The sequence below is a fragment of the Haemaphysalis longicornis genome, unplaced genomic scaffold (assembly GCF_048455015.1).
Source record: "Haemaphysalis longicornis isolate Haplotype H1 unplaced genomic scaffold, Haemaphysalis longicornis Haplotype H1 scaffold_1, whole genome shotgun sequence".
In the NCBI taxonomy this organism is placed as follows: Eukaryota; Metazoa; Arthropoda; class Arachnida; order Ixodida; family Ixodidae; genus Haemaphysalis; species Haemaphysalis longicornis.
The window spans coordinates 53,504,215-53,530,001 of NW_027526203.1; the positions used below are offsets into that span (position 1 = coordinate 53,504,215).

General features: G+C 48.5%; 1 protein-coding gene across 1 annotated transcript in view; it reads left to right on the forward strand.

Annotated features, from left to right (window-relative positions):
• The window catches only part of LOC144176362 (sphingosine-1-phosphate lyase-like), a 152,847-nt gene that overhangs the window by 59,490 nt on the left and 67,570 nt on the right, over positions 1-25,787 (forward strand). The window contains exons 5-8 of the mRNA XM_077705206.1: positions 5,803-5,894; positions 20,697-20,733; positions 22,272-22,379; positions 24,431-24,493. Coding sequence (XP_077561332.1) covers positions 5,803-5,894; positions 20,697-20,733; positions 22,272-22,379; positions 24,431-24,493 — 300 coding nt within the window. The remainder of the gene's footprint in view (positions 1-5,802; positions 5,895-20,696; positions 20,734-22,271; positions 22,380-24,430; positions 24,494-25,787) is intronic.

Consider the following 25,787-nt stretch of genomic DNA (forward strand, 5'->3'; position numbering starts at 1 on the left):
CCCTCTTACATACAGTGCCATCTCACGGCATGCGGAGCAGTCACCGCTGAGACTGCCCGCTTCGCTAGTCCGCGGTGGCGGGGAAATTTCGTCTGCTTCGCAACGGCGCACGCCGTTGGGAAGCCGCAAGTTCTTTTGACTCTTGCCTTAAGACTGTTCCTCGGAAGAAAGAAAAAAGATGTCACGCTCGCGTGCGGTAAGCATTCTGTTCACAGATAGTCGGCATTTTCCCCATTTTTATGGTGCTTTTATAATGTCGCTGCGAGAATCGGATATGATGCTGGGCGCTTTTGTTGCGGTCAGTCTCGGGGGATCTCAACTTCACCCTTAGTCGTTTTCAGGAACGTCACCTCAATGAACATCCCCCGGGGGATTTTGTATTATCTTAGCCCCTAGATTGTGTTACCTTCATTGAGGACATAGCAGCATGCGTATTCTAGCCTGTGGGGTCAGATCCGTTGTAGCGCAATCGGGCGATGCCCGAAGTAGCAAAAACCTATCAAGCACAAGGCGACTGCATCCGCTCTACTTCTGATATTCGAAGACAGCTTATCTAATGGGCGCAATTTTCGGACACTTTAAAGAATGATCCGAGGGGGCTCCTATCTTCCGATTAAAAGCGCAGTGACAACGGGGCGAAGGTCTAACAAGATTAGCGATACGATCGCGGAGGCACAGAGTAATAAACAACTGCGGGACCAAGTTGCGTGCTGTATTTCCAAACCATTTTTACAGGGGACAAACCATTTTTACAGGAAGCACCTGGTCGCAGATACTTCGGTCTTTCCTCTTTTTTTGGGAGCCGTTTTGAGATGTAGCTTGAGGCCCAAGGGAAGATGGTCGGCAAGGCATCTTTTTCTAGCTGCGGACAATCGCGTGCGATTTCAACAACTTTACCACTAATAGTTGTTTTGAAAGTCCGCTCAATGAAGTGGGCCTCAAAGTGCAGATCGCAAACCGCACTTGCGTCGTTGAGGTCTCTGTCGGCTCTTTTAATAAGCCGGGACCAAGCTTCACGTTTATCGACGTCAGCCGGAACACAAAACAGCGACCGCGCTTCTTTGCACGACCGATAGCCGCTGTTGCAGTTGGGCACAAAAAACGTGCGGTCGCGCTTGTCCCGCCGTCGTTCCGCCATCTCACTGGTTCACGTCGCCGCTGCACCAGCTCACGACGAGCACATTCTTCGCCGTAGGTGTAAGAAATGGGTAGAAATTTCATCCACTACGCACCTACAACAAAACATGCGAGCGCCACTGCAACGTATCGTTAGGCCGGCCGCCGGAGCTGCTGTAGCCGCAGTAGCAGCCCGCCGCGATTTTCATCGCGGCAGTGACCCCTCCGCTCCCATTGTTCGGCCCCGCGGACGACACACTTCCCAATTCTAGTACACTGTACTGCATGTATTGAACAAACAGGGTCTTGGACACTTTGCCCTCACTTGTTAATTCGGTGCACCTTTGCTTTGAGGTATCTACTCTTTTTCGCCCGTGAACTTGAAATGGAAAGGAATTAGAAACTGGAACTGAATCCCTGCTAAACGGAAGGTTGCCTTTTGCCCCCCCCCCCCCCCCCTCTCCCTTCCCCGTTTTTCTGTATTCAGAAAAGAACAAATAAACTTCAATTAAATTAAATTCAATACAACTTTGGGGTCACATTTATTTGCTTAGTGGTTGATGGTCCAATATTAATAGGGCCTTCTGACAAGCTCTATTTTAAGTACGTTGTCTGCGGAGTAAGTTCGCAGACTCTTGCATCCCTGTGACGGGTGAAGAAAAAGCTATGTTCTGCTTTGCACTCACTGAAACCGCTGTTCGATAGAAAAAATGCAAGCGAACACCTTGTTTTGCGGAGTGCTGCCGTGGGGTCACATAAACACTGCTGTTTGCTGGTCTCGAAGCAAGTCCTGTTATTTGATGTCTTTTGACTCGCCGTGTGAGGTTTGGCCTTCCAACGGTAATAATGCAACCAACTCGCTGGGGCCGAAGGTAGATGACTCCGCATTTTGTAAACCTCCAGACGTAGTACAAGAACTGTGTTCCTGGTTTATAGTAGGTTCTAGTGCATGGCAGAGCACCTGAGAATAGTAGAGAGATTACGTACTTCGCAGGGTACTTGCACAGCGGCCTGTACGGAGATTAGGGAGGCACCATAAGGCTGTGAAATGGTGTTACATCTCCTCCAAATAGCAATTCTGGCTGCTCCAAGCCTACTACAAAAGGCACTTTTGCCTGCTCCCAGTTCTGCTCCCAAACCTATGGACCCTGTTCCACCTCTGACGGGGCCTCAAAAGGACAATGTTTTTCTTCAACAAAGTGTCATTACTGATCACGGGTCCCATGAAGAAACATTTTGCTCAGTGGTCCGGAGCTGCGAAGGACGTGGAAGTTCAGGAAAGAACGACTGATCTTACTGAAACTGACCAAACTGCTCGGTACGTGGTAGCTTTGCATTCAGTTGCTTCTGTACTGCTATACATCACCGCTGCCTCGCTTGCTTTCGGTTTATCATGACGCAAACAGCGGCAGCAATCGCTGTCTACGTCACGTTTGATGAGCATTTGATTAGCGATTTCTCAGCAATCAAGGCATCTTTCAGCACTGAATCAATGCTAATATGTCTATGAAAAGGTCAGACTTTTGTTTGTGTCCAACTTGCTGGTTGCCTTCAGTGTCCCTTTAACCCTAAGTGTGCCTCATGTGTGTGTAACATGTTCATGCAAAGTTGCAGACTGGGGCTGATTTCCGCTGATTAATCTTAGATCTTCCTGTCAGTATGTTTGTTTTTTTATGCAGCTTTCTGGCAAAAGAGCTGCTTCCGTCAGACTGATGCTGCCACATTCAAATTTCATACGTCAGTGCCGAGTGGCAGCGCAATATGTCCAATCAGGTGTGCCATTGCCTTTGAGGCTTGCGTTATGCGACTGACCTTAAGCACCCTGCTCCGTGTATTTACCATCCCTAAATCTTTTGTTTCGGCGTACTTGTGAGACTGTCCTTGTAATGCGTTATTGTGGCTCAAGTGTAGAAAGTGTGAGCACAAAGTGTTCGCGATGCTATCAGCTGTGCGTGCACAAGGTGGCCATCTCTCATTTCACAGCACTTGCCGTATTGGTGGCTCAGTGGCTACAGCCAAGTTGTGCGGCTGCAGGGCCCAAGGACACTGCGGGTGCGATTCCCAGCTACCGCTTTTCTGATGGAGGTGAAAAGTGAAAACGCCCGTGTGTACGAGATTTCGGCGCATGTTAAAGATGCCCAGGCGGTCAAAATTAATCCGGAGCCCTCCACTACGCCACGCCTCATCGCCTGCGTTGCGGCGGCGCGTTAAGCGCCACAATCAGAATCAGTGTGCGGAGTAATGGCGACAATGGTTGTCGTGCATAGAAGTGGGTGAGAGGAGGCGATGCTCGTCCTGATTTAGTCAGCATCCTGGGTTGTCTGCTGAGATAACGCTCATATTAGCCTTGCTTGCGACAATGGATTTTAATTGTTCTTAGCGTGAAGCAGTGCTTCACTTGCGCAATAAAGACAGACTGAGTGCGCAAGGTAAGTACAGCATGGAATGCCACCTCATCCAAACGTTAAATTCTGTGAAGAAGTATGTGGTAGTGTGAGGCACACGAGACCTCTTCATCAACAAAAGTCTTTCACGACAGGGCTGCCATTTTTTTCATCCATTAAGTTTGTGCTTCCTCTTTCGCAGTTGTTAGTAGTTATTTTAAATAATGAATTCAGAGGCATTCTGCCTTGAAACATTTATGCGAAATAATAAACTTTCTCTTTAAAAGGGCCATGCAGACAAAGTTTGTTTTATTCGAAAGATTTGGTGTCTTTTTGTGCCCCCAGCACTTGTCCGGCACCAAACAGCTTAAGGCAAAATTTTCCCGCTGACTCATGTTTCGTGACATCAGCGATGACTCTTCCAGGGCAGGTACTTGAAACAATTGTTAGTAGGGTGACTATGGCTGCAGTGAATGGCCAAGCGAGTTTTTACCTTGGGTTTCTTCATTCACTTTCATGGAAGCCAATTCACCGTAAACTTTTAATGAACGGACACAGTAATGTTTGTGCACTTACGCTCCGCCTTAACTCTAACCAAGCTTTGCTTTGCGCTCAGTAATGCTGGCATGCACAGGCTGTGCCGCTGGTGTCAGTTGTTTGAAAAGGTCTACATCCTTCTGTCCTGCACTTGCTGTTCATGGTGGTGGAATTGCTGAGAATGGTTTCCAAGAGGATGGGGCGACGCCATAGGGGAGGAACAGGCATGCTAAACCTGTGGGGGTTCGCCAAGGTCCACCTTTTGAACACCAAAGAGCATTCTGTGTAGGTGCTGACGCATGGATCAGTTTTTGTAGCTTTCGAGGTGCCATCGATTTGCCTTTGTTGTAGCGTCCGCTGTGCAGCCAACGTTGTCCTTTTGCTGTGCTCCAGAGGGGACATTTCCCCTCACTGGGCAGGTGCAGCATTTGTTTGTGGAGGCTCTGCACGTCCCAAGGAACTAATCTCGCCGGTGGTTTGAGTTGCTCATGCATATGCGTAACTACCTGAACGCGTAACAAAATGACAGGCTGGGCCATTCCTCTTGTGTGGTCCTTCGGTAGGAGGACATTTTGCGGAGGGTGCAGCAGTTGAAGTTGTCGTTCAAAGTTCCTTGCTTCCACCTTTCAAGGATCACCAGCCACAAGACTGCAAAATACTATTGTGCACAGAATAGTAAAAGCAGCTCTTTCTGGGCAAGGCAGGCTTGCGACTACAGTTAAACCTCATTATAATAAGACCTGTAACGTAAGAGTGGACGTAAAGGAGCGAACTGTAATTCCCCTTGAAAGTCCCCATACAGACCTATGTGTTCAATGTAACTTTAACAACGAGGTAAAATTTGCCAATTATGGGCTGTACTGAACAATCTTCGTTCTGGAATTGAAATTGCGAGCCAACTTCATGGCAGTGTGCTATGTGGTGGCCGCATTTAGCAGTTAAAAAGCCCACCACATGCCCTCCAGCTGGCCTGGACAGTGTGCCAGGCTCCAGCGAAGCCAGCAGTGCTCCCTTGTCTCGGCGGGGTGCGAGCGCACCGCTGATAACACCACTGTCGCCCACTGTATGCTGTAACCGAGTTGTGGCGAACAGCTGCATTGTTTGTAATCAGTTGTCATGCTTTGGTTTTCAGATTGCCTGCGTGTACGTGTACGAATGAGTAGTGGCAGTGCAAGGTGATTGTGTGACACTAGAGAGACGGCTGCTGTATTTTTTTTTTTGTGCTTCTTGTTTTTGCCATGCGGCATATGAGAGGAGGTTTAAAGATAGGGGAAGAGAGAGAGGATAGCAAAAGAGAGTGGGGCTGCAAAAAGCAGAGAGTCTCGAAACTGACAAGTTTTCGAGTCCTCAGGTAGGCATGCAGTCCAATTACATGCAGGAGGTCCATCAGCGACCTGCACAAGATAGTTGCTGTTGTATTGTCAATGAGTTCTGCAGCCCTAGATTGCTGATGCTTTTGCATGCAGCGGGAGGGAGGAGGTACAAAAAAGTTGAGCTCTTCTTGCCTATGGAGCAGACATGGGAGCCAAGAGAGCTTAGGGCAACGACGCATCAGTGTGACTCCTTTGTGGCAAAGTCTGTCTGGGCCATTTCATTGGGTGTGACAAGTGGCAGTCTCTTCCGCTCCTATTTGTGCAGACGTGTGGTATTTGTGGTCAATGTTCATGACGGCTGTGACAACAGAGACTGTGGCAAGCTTCGATTGTGCTACAGCCAGGCTTCACCCATCCGTGGCAGGAGATGTGATTGCTGGCCTTGCCTGCAGATGGCGTCTGGCGGCACCGAGAGCCTAATCCTGGCCTGCAAAGCCTACAGAGATTACGGCTATCATGAAAAGGGCATTGCCTACCCTGAAATGTAAGTGTCCTCTCCTGCTTAGCAGCCTGGGCTGTCACAAGACGCTGTACGAGCACCTAGCACCAAAGTAGTTCTGCTGGCAGTGTTGGGAATCTTCTGTAAATTGTGTAGGCTGCCAGCCATGCCACTGCATCACTAGGCAGTAAGCTGCTTTGACTGCGCATGAGTGTACACAAATGCCTCCTGAGGGCATGACTTCAGCTAAAGCAGTGTGTACTTGTGGACATCATTGTGTGCAGTCTTGGGCCGTCTGCGTAAAGTATTTCAGCTTTACTTTGGTGTCTGTCAGGTTGTGTTGGAAGCAAGCAGCAGAGTCACAAGGGAGCATTCATTTGACTGGAGAGTAAATTGCTGGGCTAATTGGTTAATAATGTACTTAGGTTTAGTGCTGTTGTCGATGCGCCTTCTCCTTTTGTCCTGTGTCCTTTTTGCTGGTTCCACTTCGTTTGACTGGCAACTAACCAGATAGTAAGTGCAGCAGCTAATCTGATCTTTGGATGCAGCTTGAGCTCAAATGACAATTTTGCTTGGAAAATTATTGGAACAAAGTGGTAGCTAGTGCTGCCGGTTCTTGAATGCTAAGACAGTGGCAGCTTTTGATTAGAAAATGCTTAAAAAAAAATTGGTTCCGATCCAGGCTGTGAAGGTGGTAGGAAAGCAGAGCTTTATACGACACCCACAATAATTGCCTATGCGATGTCACTTGAATTCACACACATGGCTCTACAAAGAGTGAAACGAGAGATTCTGCCAGCCGTTGCTTGGAATTCGCGGGTGCGGCGTCCCGAACGCAACAGCGTCGGCCACGGCTGGGCTAGAGCGGTGGACGCTGCCGCCTTAGCCCGGCCGTGCATCGGCAGAAAGAAAACCGAGAGGAGTCTTTCGAAGGGTGAGACAGCGGAACCTACCGTATTTTCCGGTCTATAAGTCGCACCTTTGTATAAGTCGCACCCCCCTCAAAATGACAGTTTTTCTGAAAAAAAGCGAATATAAGTCGCACTGGTGTATAAGACGCACCGCTATATAAAACGCACTGGTTAATTAGGTAAACTCACAGTGAATCAGATCGTTAAAAAGTGTGGGAAAAGTACCTGGTTGCGGCGGCGGCCGCCTATTAACGCATCCCCCTGTAAGGAGGGCTAGACACGGGCATATAACATCCAAAGTCTAGACAGAACTTCTCAAAAATGGTTTATTGGTACACACAGATGGCATGTACTTACAGACGGCATTTAGGCAAAACCATCGAAGTCTTTTTCCTCAGACTCGCTAACAAATAATTCAGCATCTTCAGTGGGAGTTCCACCAGCGCATCACTGTCGTCCTCCGACTCTCTGATGTCTTCTTCGCCAACATCGTTACCACTCGCGGACCAGTTTACTCCGGCCATTATCAACCCGGCTACAACTGGTTTTTGTAGAAATGGAGTCCCAGGAGTCGGCGACCCATTTGGCCACCTCTCCAAACATCGCACGTCTCTTGCGTGCTGTCGTAAATCAGCGCAATAAAGGTGTCATGGCGGACAGAAGTGACGCGGCCGGAAGGGGCCCGAAAATCAAAACTTATCTGCAAGCTGTCATTTTAAAAATTAGCAGCATGTTTACCTCCTTCAGAGTAACTCTCTGACATAATTCATAAGCTGCATTTTGTTTTTGCAACCCAGTTTGATGTCACTTTGAATTTATTCTGAACTGTAGTTACTACGCATGGCGTAAAGTGGCGTGCAGTTGTCGCAGGCAATTATTATTGTTTTTCACTAGAAAAAGCTGCAAATTCTTTGGTGTAACGTCCTGAAGCGACATATGGGCTATGAGAAATGCCGTACCGGTGGGCTTGGGATTGATTTACACCATAGAGCTGTGTCTCAACATGCGCTGGCCACGCGCGGCCACCGCGAACCGGATTTATTCCATACATAGGTCGCACCGGTAAATAAGACGCACCAACGAAAATTTCAGAAAAAAACCGCGACTTATACACCGGAAAATACGGTAGACATTCTGATGTGCTAGCTGGGGGCTACACCACCGCGCGACACAAGCGCAGACACTGAAACAATCTGGCATGTGAGCTTAGTGATTCCCATTTATACCGTCAGTTTAGTAAGTTTGACAATTGCGAGAAAGCTGAGGGAACTTTTATAATCGCTCTTTATCAGGACCAGTTTCTCCTTGCGCCTTTTTTAATACCTCTTAAAACGCAGCCGGATTGGTATTCATCAAGTTAGAAGAGAGTCCCATTCGTGGCAAGCAGTGCACAAAAGGTAGCGTTTCTCTAGCAGCCAGATGTCTGTATGTGGTCTCAACATTTTGTCTTCCCTCCTTGCAAACCGATCCTTAACGTATGTTTGCTGTACAACTTAATTCTGTCGGGTCCGGGTTACCCAGGAGGTGCTGTCGAACAAGTTCATCAAGCCGTGTGAAGGAAGCGTGCAGTAGATGCAAATCTGTGCCAAAACAGGCCCAAAACAACTGTCGTTAAAGCAGACGACAAAGCCGTACCGGCGACGCGTCCGCCGGCGAGCTGGCACCTCTGAGCAGTGAACGCTGCGTAAATTCGTCGCGCCATCTACAGTGTGCTCCATGAGTGAACCCCCCTCCCCCCTCCCCCCCTCCCTTTGCCGCGTTGGAAGTTTATTGTCCAGCACGCCGCGAACGAATCGTTGGCTGGTAGAGGTAGAAAGCTTTGCTTTTAAAGCATAATAGCTAACATGCTCTTACGTTGCCTGATGCACCTACTGTTGTGAGGACAAGTTTGACGGCCAACTGCACTCAAAATTTCGGCCTCTTGAAAACCCTATTTTCGTATAGTCTGCTTGAATAGAAAGCAAGATGCCAAATACAACAGTTGAAATACGTGCGTGGGCGCTGCAAGCGGCCAGCAAAAATCGGTGATTTTGAAACCGAAACCGAGGGGAGCGCGGCCATTGCAGCGACATTGCAGCCGTCCTGCAAGCATAGTCTGCTTGAATAGAAAGCAAGATGCCAAATACAACAGTTGAAATACGTGCGTGGGCGCTGCAAGCGGCCAGCAAAAATCGGTGATTTTGAAACCGAAACCGAGGGGAGCGCGGCCATTGCAGCGACATTGCAGCCGTCCTGCAAGCAGCCGAACGGTCACCAGCTCGAGAGAAAGTCTGCGCGCAAGCTCTACGTGCGCACGGGGCAGCACATGGGTGAAGCGTGCGTAGCAGAGCTCGACCAGTTCTCAAGCTGCATGGCTGGCCAGAGGAAGAAGTCCCCTTCGGCTGGAGCATCACAGGCACGTCATGGCTGTTTACGCTATCCGACGGCAGGTGCAGCGTGGTCTGCGGCGGAGCCTTTTTAAATGCTTCCGACTGATTAGCGAGGCATTTCACGGGGCTGCGACTTGCGCCCCGCTGATTTGGGGGAACTTACTACGCACTAACTTTTTCGCTACCACGCCTATTCAAAATCGATCAATTTGATCGATTTTTTTTTTGGGGGGGGGGAGCGCCTTTTCATAGTGTTCCAGGCGTTGCTCGAACAAGTAAAGCTGTTCGAAGATAGATCAGAAAATGGCCCTTCAAAATTAGTTTTGTTTTCATTTTTGCAACGGAAACGTGATTTTTGACACGCTTTTGAATCACCAGAGTGTGGAAAAGGGGCGTGGTCATCGCGCGTCACTGCTACCAATGAAGAATGCGTGCCACTTGTAATTACTCTGCACCAGCATTTGTTTTTTGCTATCAAGGTGTGAATGGCGAACAAGCAAACAATTTTCAATCGTTGGGTTCGTGCTCTGACAGTAATCATCCCAGAAATCGGCTGAAAATGTCAAGCAGTGCCTGGTTGCAAAGCTACTTTGATTTTAGGCAGTTTTATTGCCTTTGTGCACGTTGTTATAAGTTCTGTGGTAGTTCTACTTACCCCAGGACCATTCACGAACAGTTTACAACAGTTTCAGTTTCGTTTCTGCATCGCAAAATTCATATTTAGCGCTACTACGCAGTTACCCAGCTTCAAGGCTACCTGCCATGGCGCCTGGAGCGACTGCGACTGATCCTCGAACAAAGCACGCCGCTTCTGATTTCCCCCCACCCTAACCCGATTTCTGCGATAAGAACTTCAGATGCAAGTCAAAAGATTACACCCAGTCGCCAGATATCTGTTTCGCCGAGGACAGCGCTCAAACCGGCCTTACACTGCCAGCTGTTCGCCTTCCAGTTTCGTTTCCATGCGAGGGTCTATCCGGATGTCTAATGTTGCTGCTTAGTTGAACTGTCTTTTCGGACGAAGTCTCCGATAAGTTTTTGTACTGTTTCATTTGAAAACAGTTAGGTAACGCTGCAATAGAGGAGGCTCGTTGAGCTGATCTTTTTCATCGCGCAACTGCTACTCGGCCAAAGATCGCAGGGCACGATTCTAGCTCATCGTACATCAGTTTTGCGAGCAAGGCTACAATTGCGAGTGAGAAGATGATAATAAAGCTCAGCTTTATGTTTTGAGAGATAACTGACCGTGAACGTCAACAAGCATCAACCACGGCGTTCCGTTTTCAACTTCATGCATGTTTTTTTTTTTTCCGCATCGCGTGCTTGTCCCAAATATTGTGCTCGCTGTAAATGCAAAGTCAGTCATTGACAAGATGTTTTTATGTTATGTGGGAGCAAATTGGTGCCTCTGATAATGTCAAACCGCCAGATTTATTCCAGGGAACCACCCAGGGTTGCCACTGAGTTTGGAGTGAATGTCGCCTGACGGCGAGCAAGAAGTCGCCAAACTAGCCATTTTTTCTTAAGATTTCGCCAAACATGTCGCCACACTTGATATCTGCGGTAGAACCTAAAAATAAAAGCTTATAATTTTGTATAATCCCTTAAAAATCAGCACTGTTCGAAACACTTACATTATATTGACGTTTTTCAACGCCAGTCGCATCGTGTGCTTCAAATTTCCTGGTTCTTCGACTAGTTAGATGGCGCCGAAAGGCTGGCGCAGTTATCATGGTAAACTTCTAGTACACTCTAATCATCGTCTTTAATGACGGTGCGGAGCACAATACAGTAGCAGTGCAACAAGTAGAAATACCATTGGTGAAAGAGTATAAATATTTAGGAGTATGGCTGAACGACAGCGAAGATTACACGCACGTGCATGAGGCTCACATTAAGACGAAAGGAAGACGGAACGCGGCTATAATGAAGCATAGAGCCCTCTGGGGATACAGCAAATACGCGGTGGTAAGGGGAGTCTGGAAAGGGGTCATGGTACCAGGATTAACTTTCGCAAATTCGGTTCTGTGCATGAAACCAGAGATCCAAGCGGGCCTGGAGGTAAATCAGAGGGCGGTAGGCAGATTGGCCCTAGGGGTCCACAGCAAAACTACAAATGAAGCGGTACAGGGGGATATGGGCTGGTTGTCTTTCGAGGTGAGGGAGGCACAGAGCAAGATAAAGTTTTAGGAGCGACTTCGTGACATAGAGGACGAAAAATGGGTCGCGAGGGTGTTTAAGTACCTGTATTTGAGGACACGCGGTAGAGACGGAGGACCAGACAGCTAGCTGACCAAGCGGTACGGAAAGTTGGCAGGGGAAAGTGAGGTTTACACAAAAGTAAAAACAGGTAAAGGCAGCAGAGACGGCAAAATGGGAACAGAGAATGGAAGCAAAAAAAAAAAAAAACCCTGGAGACTTATAAGGCAGAGAAACAGGAAATTAAGAAGGAGGGATTCTATGGCAATACGAGAGGAAGTGCATTGCTCTTCGAGGCACGGGCAGGGTGCCTGAGAACCTGGGCATACACGGGTAGCTACAGGCAGCAGGATGAAACATGTGCATGCTGCGGCACTGATCGGGAAACTATAGACAATATTGTCAGGAGCTGCACAGAGATACGGCCACCGCGGGGTGAGAGGGAAACAACGCTGGCCAACACCGACTGCGCTGGCAGAGGCTTTGGAATTTGGGGCGAGGGGGAACATCAACTTCAACGCCATATAGGTGACAAAGAGGCGACTGGAGTGGTGGTGGAGGAAAAGTAGGAAAGGGGTGGGTACACAGGCGGAGTAAAAGGGGGGTGGGAGCGATGAGTTTAAAACAGGGAAGAGGGGAGATGCGAGGGAGGAAGCAAATCTATTAGGTTAGCGGGAGTAGGGCAGGTAAACGTAATAAGACAGGCAAGTCGGTCGCTGACAACCGACGCCTCGATTCAAAGGAAGAGCCACTAATCATCATAATCAGTTATCATCAATATCTAAAGTTCCTTAATTGCTTTAACCAAAGCCTCTAACTTTTTTAGATGCAACCCATCTCTTTAACTCGCCTTGTCCCGCGTCGTTGTCGCGGCGTAGTCCGAATCCCTCCCCCATTCTCCTCGCCGCGGCAGCTGCGCGCTCCGCCGCTCTCACCACAGCGCCATCTGTGCGTCAGCGCGGTCAGCGCGCAGCTTGCGCTCGGCTGCGCTCGCTCCCGTCGCCGTGCCAGCTGTGCGTTAGCGCGCAGCTTGCGCTCGGTTAAAAATTTACAACATCTTCCCGCGAGGGGAACCATGGGGTAGATGCGACGCATCGGGGGTGAACATGCTGCGTAAATAAGACACACAACAACAGCAATCCACACGCTAGCATAACGGAAACGTAACGGCAACCCCCGATGCGTTGCATCTACCCCATGGTTCCCCTCGCGGGAAGATGGTGTAAATTTTTCTTTGTGACTGAGAAGGCTAGTACAGCGGGGTGTGGGGAAACGTAGCAACAGTTGCAGGAAAAGCTTAATTAATAATAATAATAATAATAATAATAAACATTAAAATAACCACGCCGAGGCGCCACCTTTACCTTCAGCCATAGCGTTATACAGTAGGCTATATATGGCTTAGCCGACGAAGAGACTTTTCCACCGACGTAGCATGTGATCGTTATTTTGCAAATACAAAAAAATAAGTGGTGGCTGCGCTTGGAGGGATAAGTACCCAAAAGCACGCTGAAAGTTAGCTACCTGCGCAGTGCCCCAGCCGCGGCGGCGAAAAATTTTAACTGGAGCCATAACAGCTGCGTACGTCCCGCTTTCCGCCCCCCGATGCCTACCCCCGTGCCCCGCCTAGACATGCGCACGCCTCGGGCGAAATGAGACAAACAGCCCTTCGAACGCCGCTTTCTCGGTCCGGCCCGACGGCAAAGCTTTGCACTGCCGCCAAGACAGATGGAGAAAGGGGAAGCGGATGAGGAGGAGAATCCTGAGCCGAAAATCGCCAGAAATTCGCCATGTCGCCTTTCATGATTTTACCTCACCACGGGCCTTTCAAAGTCGCCAATTTGGCGAAAAGTAGCCACCAGTGGCAACCCTGGAACCACCCAAAATTGCACATTTTTAATTAGAGGTTGGGCTTCACCGCATGACACGAGTACTGTGCGTGCTAATATTTTTTTCTATATCTGACAAACGGTTCTGCGCAAGTCGACATTTCTTCTAGGGTGTGTTTTTGAAATGTTTCCCTACAAAATGTATGTTCTAATTTTTTTCTACTACCGGTGGTTTTATATACACAACTCCTTTTTTATCACTTTTTTTCGACAACTTGAGAAAAATTTTGATTGATATTTTTTTTTCACAACTATGATATATAAGAACATTTTAAAAACTGGTGTTATTGGAAAGGCCATTAAATAATCTACATTTTGTGTTGCTGTAATTAGTGCCTAACCAATTTTTTTAGCAGGAAAAAAATTATTTCCTGGACCCCTAAAAATTGGTCAAATTGAAAGACGGTAGCGAAAGAGTTAAAAATAAATTTAGTCGAGGTGAAATTTGAGTGCAGTTGGCCTATAAGCACTGAACTTGTTGTTCACTGCTTTTGGACCCAGCCCCACATGGGACACCTCATGTATGCATTATTCATTGGTGACACCGCGTACCTCGAGCCCCCATACATAAGCTGTAACCAACCATGGTTACATATTGAGAGGTGGAGGGTAAAAGCCTCCTGCAGTGGCCGTCGAAGCCCTGGTTTAGGTCTGGCCATTGGGTTCCCTGTCTGTGCTCCAATGAGCTCCCGGACCTCACTGGCCACAAGTGTGCAGTGAGTGAAGAAGGTGCCAGTGTGTTGAATGCACGCATAGGCGGCCACCCTGTGCATTCCATGGGGGCAGTGCCCTGCAGTGTTGCAGCTTCCACGAACTGAGCAACAGAGCCGTGCTCGCACCATGTGCTGCCCAAAATGTGCAACCATGTCCAGGGCTTCCCCATACGGGGAGCTTCCCCTTGCGTTGGCAGAGCACTATTTACTGGTGGAAGGTTCTTGCGGAGGAAATGCATCAGCCTGTTGAGAGATGGTTTTGGGCTGGGCGCACCTAGAGCCAGGCACTACATCGGGTTTCAGAGTATAGGCACTGACGGCGACAGCGGCCATTGGTCGAACTGCATCACGTGACATTTGCTTGCCCCAGAAGACCCTTGGGCGCAGACATTTTGGTGCCCCTGTGTTGCCGCATGCGCGCATTCTTCGATAAATCGGGATTTTCAGAGCGCAGTGTGGCTGTATGACTCATTGAGGGTGAGGGTTGAAGCCCCAGACAGAGTAGCGATGCCATGCTGCTCTGCACTGGGCTGTTTCAACCTGGCTGGAAGGTGGGTTGAAACAGCCCAGCAGGAAGCAGGAAGCCTTCTTTCCCAGCAGGAAGCCTTCGCTTCCTGCTGGGAAAGAACGACAGTGGCCTACCGTAACCTACAGCCACTAGAAAAGCGTACCTTATTTGGTGGCTCTAGTGTAACCTAGAGCCACTAAATGAGCTACATAGGCGTAACCGAGCCTGACCCTGCCACACCGGTGCACTGTCTCAAAATGCTCGAAAAGTAAACACAGCTGTCCTGGTAGCCACGCGGTGCCCAGACCAATTCCGCCCGTCAGGGTCGGCCGCAGTTGGGTGCATAAAGCTGGCCACACTGGCAATAGGCACCAAAATGGCTGCCGGCATGCATCAGTGTCGTTACTTTTAAGTATAGTGCCTAGAATATACTGGCTAGTGTGCCAAGGCCGGGCTCCAGACGGGCGCCGGGAGCGATGTACGCGGCCGGCTGCCGCTAGGGGCACTGCCGTGCGGGAGTGTGCTGCGCGCTCGTCCGGCCCGAGCAGATTGCGCGGTTACCTGTTCTGTGGTTACCTTCGCCGCGGTGGTTTCAGCCGGTAGCGGCGGAACTTTCCATTGTGCGCAATCTCCGTCCCACATTAAATAAGCTCTTGCCTGTCGCCTGAGCATACGGTTGATATTTGACTACGTTAAACGATGTCACTAGGTTTCGAACGTATGCGCTCGGCATGCAGCTTTGTAATCATTGTGCTGCCGTGCGGGAGTGCGCGTGTTGGTCCGGCCCGAGCTGATCGCGCGGTTATCTCTGCGGTGGTTTCAGCCGGTAGCAGCGGAACTTTCCATTGTGCACAATCACCGTCCCACATTAAATAAGCTCTTGCCTGTCGCCTGAGCATACGGTTGATATTTGACTACGTTAAACTGTGCTTGCGAGTGTATTTGAATCGTTACCGTGTTACCGGAAGCCGCTGGCGACGGTGAAGCCTGTGCCGGTAAGTTGGCGTTCGCGGTAACTCTCGCGATGTGCAGTCAACTCCTGCAAACACGGTAAACGGCAACCTAAACACAGTAACGAGATGCTAAAACTCTCTGATGTCACTAGGTTTCGAACGTAAGCGCTCGGCGTGCAGCTTTGTAATCATTGGGCCTGGCTAATAAATAATACAATTCAACAATGTTCATGGTGTATTTCAGCACACAACGGCAGTTGAACATCGTACAAATTATAAACACAATTTAACATAACTTCCTGAATCATTCAGGCATAAAAGAACAAATGAACATCATGTAAAGATAACTACAATGCAACAGAACTAATGGGATTATTTGGCACACACGGGTATCTGAGAACTATACAAAGATACACACAATGCTGCACAACTTCATGCATTACGCCAGCACACAAGGACAGGTGAACATTGTTCAAAGACATGGAGCTTGAACACAAAGGCAACTTTACACGCCGTTTCTCACTACTGGCAGTGACGTAGCTTGAGAAGTTTCTGCCGCTGTCTTTGTTCCTCCCTCTTTCTATTAAGCCCTTTCACGAAAAATCTGAATCTCGTCAAAACGTAGAACTTAAGCACGGTTGCTCGAGTTGTCTTTCCATGCTCAGTGCATCCCAAGTCTGGTAATGTCAATGCTTGCAACTCTGCAGCAAAGTTTTGCAGACTGTGTTCGTGCAGCTCATTCTTGCTGAAAAAGGAAGTGAACGCATCTTCCATAGTTTGTACAGTCTTGCCCAGTGCATCGCTTGGGTAAATAAGGCCGCCATTGTCAAAATGACACGTGAAGTATGAGTTTCCATCCCTGCTGGCCTCATTCTGAGGTACGCATAGCTGAGCTGCGCAGCTCGGACATGAGCTTTTGCCCACAACTTTGCGTGCCACATACCCTGCAACATAGTACGTCAAAGCACTGTTGCTCCTTTTCTCGCAGTACCCTGCATGGTCTTCTTCCGAATGTGTGGGAAGTAGCAATTCCTCGACATCATCAACGTTGCCACTGTCAAACAAGTTATCTAGCACGTCTAGAGAGCATGTGCCCGATAAAGGTGTGTCAGCAGCGCCCAGCAACGATTTTACAACTGCTGGCGAGCAATTGCCCCCTCTTGGTGGCCTTGCCAAGTTATAAAAAGATAGTGCGTTGACACTCACCAAGAACTGTGATATGGTTGGATGATCATTGCATCCTGATGATTGCCTAATTATCCCAAAGAGGTTTTCCAACTTGTCTTGGCTCAAGTGGGAAGTTAACAAGTACTTGAACCCCACAGAGGAGCAGAGGTAGCTTAACAAACCAAGAGTGCTCTTAATCGTGACCCTTAACCCAACAGCAGTGTTGTCGGTAAGGAACCCCCCTCCAAGTGGTTTTGCTTCATTTTCCCACTGGTCTAGGTAAGCTAGGAACTCCTCCAGGAACAATGCATTAGCACTGCCAGGCTTCAGTGCCTTACTGCTGATTCTGGATGTCATGACACGAATAAGCCGGTTACAGAGGTTAACAAACTCTACGGTTGGCTGTACTGTCTTGCACTTAGAATCAATATACTTCCTGCGCAGAAACAATCCCTTTACAACTTCGTCGCCAAAGAGCTGGAAGGCGAGGCCAACCCTCATCTTTTCGAAGCTGCTAGGCTTCATGTGGGCTCTAGTGATATGTGGCATTACCTTTAACGTAACGTCATCGCAATCTGCTTTCCAGGCTGCTTCAATTACTCCGCTGTGAACATTGCCAGAGGGAGTTATATAACCTTTTCCCACAAAGCCGTTCCTGACGTTCTTAAGTAAGTGTGGGAAGTCAGATATGAAGAAGAGCTGCCTGCTTGGGTCAACAGGGTGCTGTGTGCTGCATTTGATGCGACCAGTAGAGGCTGTGAAGAAAGAAATAATAACAATCAGTTTTCTTTCTTCATGCTTGAGAAAACAATTAAATTACACTGTATAAAAAAACATGTTTATCACAATTCAGACACTACATAATAACACATTAAGCGTACCTTGTATCTTAAAGTGCCGCCACATACTTCGGTTCCTGGTGGCACCGTCGCAGGTTACTGTGTCTACGTACAAGCCAGCTTGCTCCGCAAGAATAGTCGTCTCCAAAATAATTTTTGCAAGAGTCCGTGCTTTGACATTCCCTTTAGCAGCAAATGTTGCCCAGGATTTGCGTCCAGTTGCCTAAAAAAGAAGTAAATGTAAAATGAACAAAAAAATTTGTTAGTCATAACTCGGCTTTCCAAATATAATTTCCAAAGCTGGAGCTTACCAGTATATGGCTGAAAAAGCACTATCATGCCATGGTCCGCCAAAACACCCTTTTGTTCGCTTGGTGTGCCGTCACCCAGGTCCACAAAGCCTTGAATGTCACCTAGATTACCAAAAGAATTGAAAAAGATTAAAACCTGTGTGCACAGCCCATCCGTAATTATCTCTGAACAGCTATTACAAGAAATATAAGTCTCTGAATATATAAAATAACAAAGCAAGCAGCATGAGTCAACTACGTCTGCTTCTTCATTATAACTTTTATAACGAGTTCACTTGAAAGGAATAGGAATAGATATCCTCATTTTATTTGAAAGTACTAGCCTTTGGTAACTCATGCAATTTTATTTCCACATTACGTTATGTAATTATGTGTATTGCTTGAAGTAATGGTCTGTTACTGCAGACAGAACCAACTCACCTTTTGCCTTCACATCCAGGTGTTCTGATAGCTTGATCTCGTCGATGACGAGGCCACCATGGCAGCTGAACTCGTCCATGTCTTTTGTTTTCTCGGCCAAAGCAGTGAATACCTTTGGGTTTAGGCCGAAACCACCCTTGAAGCGCCGAAGGTATTTCTGGAGGCAGGTACGTCCTGGGAGAACCATGATGTTTTCTCTCCTTAGGTGCTCATAGAGGCGTGGGCTTCGCATCCTCATCAGAAGGCACTCCACGATCCATTCATCATCACACGTCATCCCTTTCACCGACTTCGTTGTGCAGCAGCCAAGCAGTTTCTTACAGCTAGCTGCTGCTTCTTAGGCAGGGCCTGGATCTTCCTTTCAAGCACCTGCCCACTTATCGTGTTGTTGTGCCCTTTCATGTGGGCTACCTGGGCTTGTGCAGTGGCGAGCTTTTTTTTGGTTCTTGTCAGGGAACGGGAGATGTTCTTGCACTTCTTCTTTTCACTCTGTGTGCCCTTCTGTTGTTTTTTCCTGGTCATTTGATTCCGCGTGAGTACTCGCTGGTACTTGCAATGGCCACAGGGCTCTCCTTCCTTTTCTGTTGACAGAAGACATCTCTCCGAGAAAAACATGTCCTTGTAGGCAAAATGCTTGCACGATGAGGGCTTAATGCCACACCCAGAGCATAGGGTCATTACAGAAATTTCTTTTATGAGGGATTCTGCTCTCTGGCGAGATATTACGACGTGCTTGCTCTGTTCCCGTCCTCTCAAGTAGACAGTTGCCAGTACAGACCCTCGCTCTGGTACAGGCTTCGCAAACTGTACCATTCTCTCAATAAAAAGATGGGAGAAGTCGTTTGCCTGAGTCTCGCATCTTACGTACGTTAACGTGTCAGCCGGTGCTGTTGCGAGCTTCATCCACGTCGCCAGGATTGAGAGAGAATCAAAAGGATGACCTTCACTCGGTCTGGGTAGCTGTGGTATTGCCCGATTTTCTCCGAGGGGTTCGGGAATATCGAAGCTTCTGTCGTTCCCTTCAGGTGCGGCCACGTTTTCAGTTGCCTCCTCGTCTAGCGTCTCGGTGGTCAACTTGTGCCGTTTAGCAACCGGTTCCTGCTTGCAAAGGTCTCTCACCTTTCTTTTCGATGCAACCTTCGGTACGAGGTGAATCGGGTATCCCTCGAATACCGTAGGGACAGCATCCGGCTTGAGCCGCACTTTGTCGCGAGGGATCTCGTTCACAACGCCGTTCACGGTTATCTTGAATGAACGCTCAATGCAGCTTTCGTCAAAGTGCTTTGCGCATACTGCCGCATTTGGCGTCTTCTTTCTGTCCGCTCTCTTTATCCGCTTCTCCCACTCTGACAACAGTGAAGGGTCAGTTGGGGCTTTAAAAAGCGACACATTATCCCTGTTGGAACGGTACCCGCTAGTGCACAGCGGAACAAAACACGTGCTTTCCTTTTGCGGCTTCTTGACGCTTGCCATAATCTGGAACTGAAGTTGGCACAAGCGGCATCAACAAACAGCTACATAACGGCATCAGCATAAAAGTACATTACTGTAGGTAAAAAAGGCGCGCACACGCATAACCAAATATTCATGATATCGAGCACGACCACAATAAATGAACCAACAGAGCCAGCGAAGCAAACGTACCAACACAGAAAACCGCGGCGGAGCGACAGCGGTAGCACGATGCAGTGGTGCCTTTCCCTTTGAAACGGGTGGCCGTTACAGTGACGGCCTGGCAAAAAAAAAAAAAAAAAAAAAAAACAAGAAAAACAAAATTCACAACTACACAGAGGTCCAGGAAGAGTCCAGAAAGAGTGGCTGGCTCTGCGCCCTCAACGCCACCCCCACATTGTCACAGACACTTTTTCCCCGATCTCTCACTGTGCTTTGCAGTGCTGCATGCTGCCCTCCACTGTTCAAGGCGTCGCTTAGTCCGGGATACTGCTACAGTCTGCACTTCACCCTCCGAGTCCTCGAAGCCCAGCGCTACTGCCAGCGCTGTCTGAGACACAGGCTCTCCAAGCGCGTCGCACTGAAGCACCAGATGTTCAATTGTTTCGTCGGAGTTCCCACAAGCGCAGCACAACACACACGTCACTGTCTCATCGTACACCTGTTGCCGTGTCAGAGTGCGTAGTGCCCCTGCTCTAGCCTCGAAGAGCAGGGCACTCCCGATGCTCCGTATAAGCAGCGCCCCCAAACGGCCACCAAGGGCATACATCGCAGAAGGCGCCACACCTCCCCATAGGAGAGAGCGGGCCCTCGGCACTCTAGCCAGTATATCCTAGGCACTATATTTTAAGCGTAGCTTATTTAGTGGCTCTAGGCGCACACCCTCATGGGAAGAGAGGTCCAGCCGTGGGCACCTGTGGACACGCAGGGAGGAAGGCGCGCCTCTCCTGGTGTGCATCCAGAGTGCTCATCGGGGCCTCTTCATCAGGTGTATGGTGCTTGGCACGGTGCTCTTGCGTAGCAGCCCCCCTTCCCCCGCTCCCCTGGGCATTTAAAGCGGTGCACAGGGGTGTGCTGATCTGAGATTCTGTTGACGGCTCGTGCCTTGTCTTTCAGAATCGTCCCAGCCACGGCTCATGCGGGCTTTGACAAGGTAAGGGCTCCATTGCACTCAACTGAGCAGGTGCCGTGTGTGACCAGCAGGGGCGGAGGAAAGCTGGCCCCTGACCTGGTCCCCCTTGGTATGCCCTTCTGGAAGCTGCTGTGCTAGAACCGCATGTGATCCAGTGCCTCCCGTGTGTTGAGGCCCTGTGCTTTCAAAGTGCTGTAGGTTGAGTGCTGAGGACCAATTTAAGTGTGCACCAGTTGGGGCACGTGATGGAGTTTGCTGCTATCCCAGAGGGTCTAGCAGTGGGGATAACCTGCAGTTCTCGCGTGATATTGGAGAACCTACCAATTATAACTGGGCTTGTGGGAGTAGGGATTATTGCTTTCAGAGGCATGCAGTGAGGAGTCATGTTGTTCGTGCAGCTTTGAGCCAAAACGAGTGTATAGCTATTTCGAAAACATAACTTTACCATTTTTTTTAGTGTGCTTCGCCAACTACCTCATAGAATAAAAAAAAGCTCATTTTGAAGCCTGTGCAAAATTTTGTTTATTCCTAAAGCAAAGTTAAAGGAGTAACCCGACTGCTTTTAGCTTCATAGACGATATTCAGAGCTTATTCAGAGTGTAGCTGTTTACAGTCTATGATAAGTATCACTATTCTTTGTTTATCATGTGGTTAACATGATAATCAGAGAACCAGCAATAGCTTCAGGAGGAAAATAACCTAGAAAAGAAACTGGTAAACTTTTTGAAACACGCATAAACTCACTGAGATTGTTTACCAGCGGCACCCTAGATTTTGGTGAAGGAACTGAGGCCTATTTCCTGCAGTGGACACGCAAAGGCCCGTGTTCGTGACGCTGATTGAACTTGGCGTGTGTCATTGTGTGGCACATTTGTCACACCGGGCTGCGAATGGCTCAAGATCACTAATACTATTGTTGTCTTCAGAGTAGCAATGTAAATTACTTCTGTAAAATATTACTTGGGAAGAGCAGTGGGGAGGGGAAAGCTCGCTGGGAGTCATTCAGCGTTACATTGGTAAAGGGCAAATTGGGGTCGTTGGCAGTTGGAAGGAAATGTTTAGCCAGGAAATGACGGAAGGAATTCCGAGGTTACTCAAATGAGGAGCAGTCTGTTTTAGACCATGCTGTCAAACGCCTTGGTAAAGTCCAAGGAGATCGGCGTCCACCTGTTTTAGTAAGCCATCCCTGAGGTCTGCTTGTCCTCTGAAGCTTTTCCTAACCAACTTTGTACTTCTGTTCCGTGTACACTTTGTTCCCTCTCTCGGAACCTCTAGCTCGTCTCCCAATCTAGCTGTTTGAGAGGCCCCCCTTCTTAATTTTTTTGGTTTCACAGTTTTGCCATCAAAAAAAGGTGTACCCCACAAAGGTCTTGTTTGCGGCTGACCTTGCATGCCACGATTCAGTAGTGTGTCACATTGTTTAGAAGTAGTCATTGGCGTTCGTCCCCTTTCCCAGCTGGCGATGCCATTTCCTCAAGTGCAGGGAGAGCGGGAGAAGGAGTGTGCGGGAGGGGGATGTCGAGGGGGAGTGGAGCAACCCATGCCCTCTGTGTGTGCAGGCGGGCCAGTACCTGCGAATCAAGGTGGTCCACGTGCCGGTCGACCCGGACACCATGCGGGTGGACCCGCGCAAGATGAAGGCGGCCATCACAAGCAACACCATCCTGGCAAGTGCCCCTGGAGGGCTGGGGCTAGGGGCTTGCTGGGGGGACCCAGCGGTGCTGCCACACGGTGCACGGGGGCTTGCCCCTCTGGTGTGCATTGGGATGAACATTTTCGATGCCTTTGTTGACGGGAGTTTTCATGCAGTGGAGGTGACGGTGCTGGAATCTCTCAAACAACCCCATGTTTACTGACACGCTAAGTGCCTGCCAGCCAGCAGTTCAAAGAGTACTGACACGAAATTTCGTGTTGCATTTTTTTCCGCTGCTACGGGTGCCTACCAGACCATTAATCATAGAATGGCACATTAGATGGTTGATCACAGAGTAAATAGTTATTTACAGCCACGTTTATTCATGTCAGTTTTGGTTTCAACCAAACAAACAACGAGGCAGCCGCCATGACAGGAGGGAGCTCATGACATTACCGTTCTCATCGCACCACAACCGGTCTGGACGTGCACGCAGGAAAAAGCGAGCGCTTCCAGACCGGCACTGGTCACACGCGCCTGGGCAGCATGCTGTCATTCCCAAACTTCTGTGACGTTCAAGGCACAGCAGCACGCACCAACAGCAGCCGGCGCTTTGGCTACGTCACGAAAGCCCTGACATGGGCAGTTCGGGGCGAGGTACTTATCGTGTCATGCTGACACCGATGTCAAAAGGGTATCTGTTCTGAGCTTTCTTGCTTGTGCAAAGATTAAAATGTTTTAAAATACGTTATACTGAACGGTTACAGTTGAAACTTCCTGGGAGATATCTCCATATGCAAAGGAAGCTTTTTTACGTAATTATCTCGCGTCAGTACTCTTTAAAAAGCAAAATGGTCGGCTTGACAAAGAGGGACTTAAGGTTCTGAATTTCCAACGGAATATCCTCTAGTTAAATGGTTCTCAAACGGGGGTCCACGGACCCCACGAGGGCATTTCAAGGCTCTGCAAAGCCCTTCCCGAGGCTCTCCCCTCCCCCATTTTTTACTCCTTTTTGGCAAAGCTTACTGGGTATGTTTTAAAGGTGGCTTTGCCGCATGACGTGTATGTTTAAAGGGACCCTGAAGGCAAACAGGAAGTTGGGCTCAGACAAAACTGCCCCGAGGCCCTCTCAGCATTTATTTGGCGGCGGAATGATTTAATTGCTGAGAAATTACTGCTTTGCTGTAATTATTCTTTTTCACGTGCTGAAGCTCAAGATGGATGCTGTCATTTCTCGAGCCATTTCTCACGAATAGTGCAACTGATTCTTGCAGCTATGAACGATTTTACTTAGAAAACCCCCACAAGGTGAACCTGCAAAGACACTGCGGTAAAGACTGGGGGATATGATCACAGCAGTGCATAAACTTGGGGATGTGCTAAGAACCTTGAAACAAAACTTGGATTGGCCTAAGAAGCCACACAATGAAGGATGATAGGAGTAATGCAGTTTAAGGGGGGACATGGGTCTGAAAAGATTTTTTATTTTTCTGTAAATTCTGGGAAACTTGTCAGTCTTGCTGCTTTTTTCCCACAGATTTCAAATATGCCATTATTGAGCCAGTCAGTGGATTCCCAAGGTAATTGCAGATAATTAGCCATTTTTGGAGGAACAATAGACAACAGTGTTGGTCATGAAACTGTAGAGTCTTCATATTTTCTATTATACTATGAACCGTGGTGAGTGCAATATAGGAAGCAGTTTTTTTGATGCATCGCTTGGGACTAATTTTATAGCTCAATAAACTTGGTGGCACCAGTGGCAAGGGACCATTTGGAATGCCCATTCAAACAACAAAGTTTAATGAGCTATAATGTGAGTTCCAAGTGATAAATCAAGAAACCACTTCCTATATTGCACTGACCGAGGTTCATAGAATATATACTATTAAAGAATATGAAGGCTCTACAGTTTTATGACTAACACTGTTTGGTCTATTGTTTTTCCGAATGGCTAATTATCTGAGGAGGAGGCAGCTTTTGCTACTAGTGAAGTGCTGCCCCTTTGACCCTTGATTTTATGCCAACTTGATCATGCACAAACTGTGGAGAAGAACTCGTGCTCTGTCTCTGCCTTCTGTGCAGCTCGTGGGATCCTGTCCCCAGTTCCCTCATGGCTCCATCGACCCTATCCAAGAGATCGCAGAGGTGAGACTGCTTGGTTGGGAGGTAGACAGGAGGGATTGTGGGACCTGCAGAAGCTTGTCGGAGAACAGTAATCACTAGTATTATATATTGCAGCCCACATATGGTGGTACTGTATGGAGCACTATGTGGTAAACAGAGATCTTTGGTCCTCCAGAGTGTGGCGCGTCTTCTCCGCTCCTGGCGTGCTGCTGTGTGTGGTTGCGTTATCTTCGAGGCTGAGCTTGATTAGGGACAGCAGGATGAACAAACCGAAGAGGGGTCGTGCGATGAGAAGAGCTGCGGAGGGGCCAGCAGCGTGGCTCTGGCGTGGTGCAGATGGCCGGAACACTCTCATTCAGTACGCCCCCTCAGCTAGAGTTCTTGTGGGGTACCGACGAAGCTCAAAGCATTGCAGGGGCTTAGGTGACAAAATCGGTTGAAACTGGTTCTAGAGAAGCAAATGCATATAGCGCAGTCTCCACTAAATATGCGTGCCTGAAAACAATGAACATCTTAAAGGTGCTATCCCAACAGTCATTGGGAACGGGCACAGCATCTCTGCTTTCACTTCTTATAATAGCCTTGTAAGGTCAAATATTATGGATGTATCATATACCAGTCTTCAAGCAAAACAGCACTAAAAATGTTGGACCCAGTATGAACCTTTTCATGCGGTATTATTTCATAAGATCCTGGGCTGTGTTGCGCATGCGCAGCTGCATATTCCTGTCGACTGCGCCAATTATAGGGCCGGTAGCACAGCCCACTGATAAAATGGCAGTTCCCAGGACGAAGATGTTGAAAAGGTCTATACAACTTGGGGCGTCGCTTGGCCACAGGTGCATATCAAATGAGCCCCATTGCATCGCTTCATGTTGAATCCAATCAGGGGTCCTTACACTACCCAAACTCTTACACAAGGGCAGTATTCTCGAGTTTTGTCCCTTTTGCGTCCCTTTCGAAAGTGTCCCTTTTGGCGAGCCCTGATTGGCTAAAAGCAAACAACTGGAAGTGACGTAACGCAAGCGCAACAAACCTACTGCCAACGCCCACTGCCTAACCGGAAGTACGTCACGATGAAAGGGACTCAAAAGGCACGTTTTCAAAAGGGACAGTTACGAGAATACCGCCCCAGCTCTGATCTATGCTGCAAAGATCCCATCTCTGAAGGAACACCCCTTGAACACCATTATTAAGAATAACATTACAGCAAAACCTCAATGTTATGAAGTTGCGCTGCTGAGCACGAGGTCGCAGGTTTGATTCCCGACTGCGGCGGCCGCTTTTCTGATAGAGGCAAAAAGCACAAACGCCC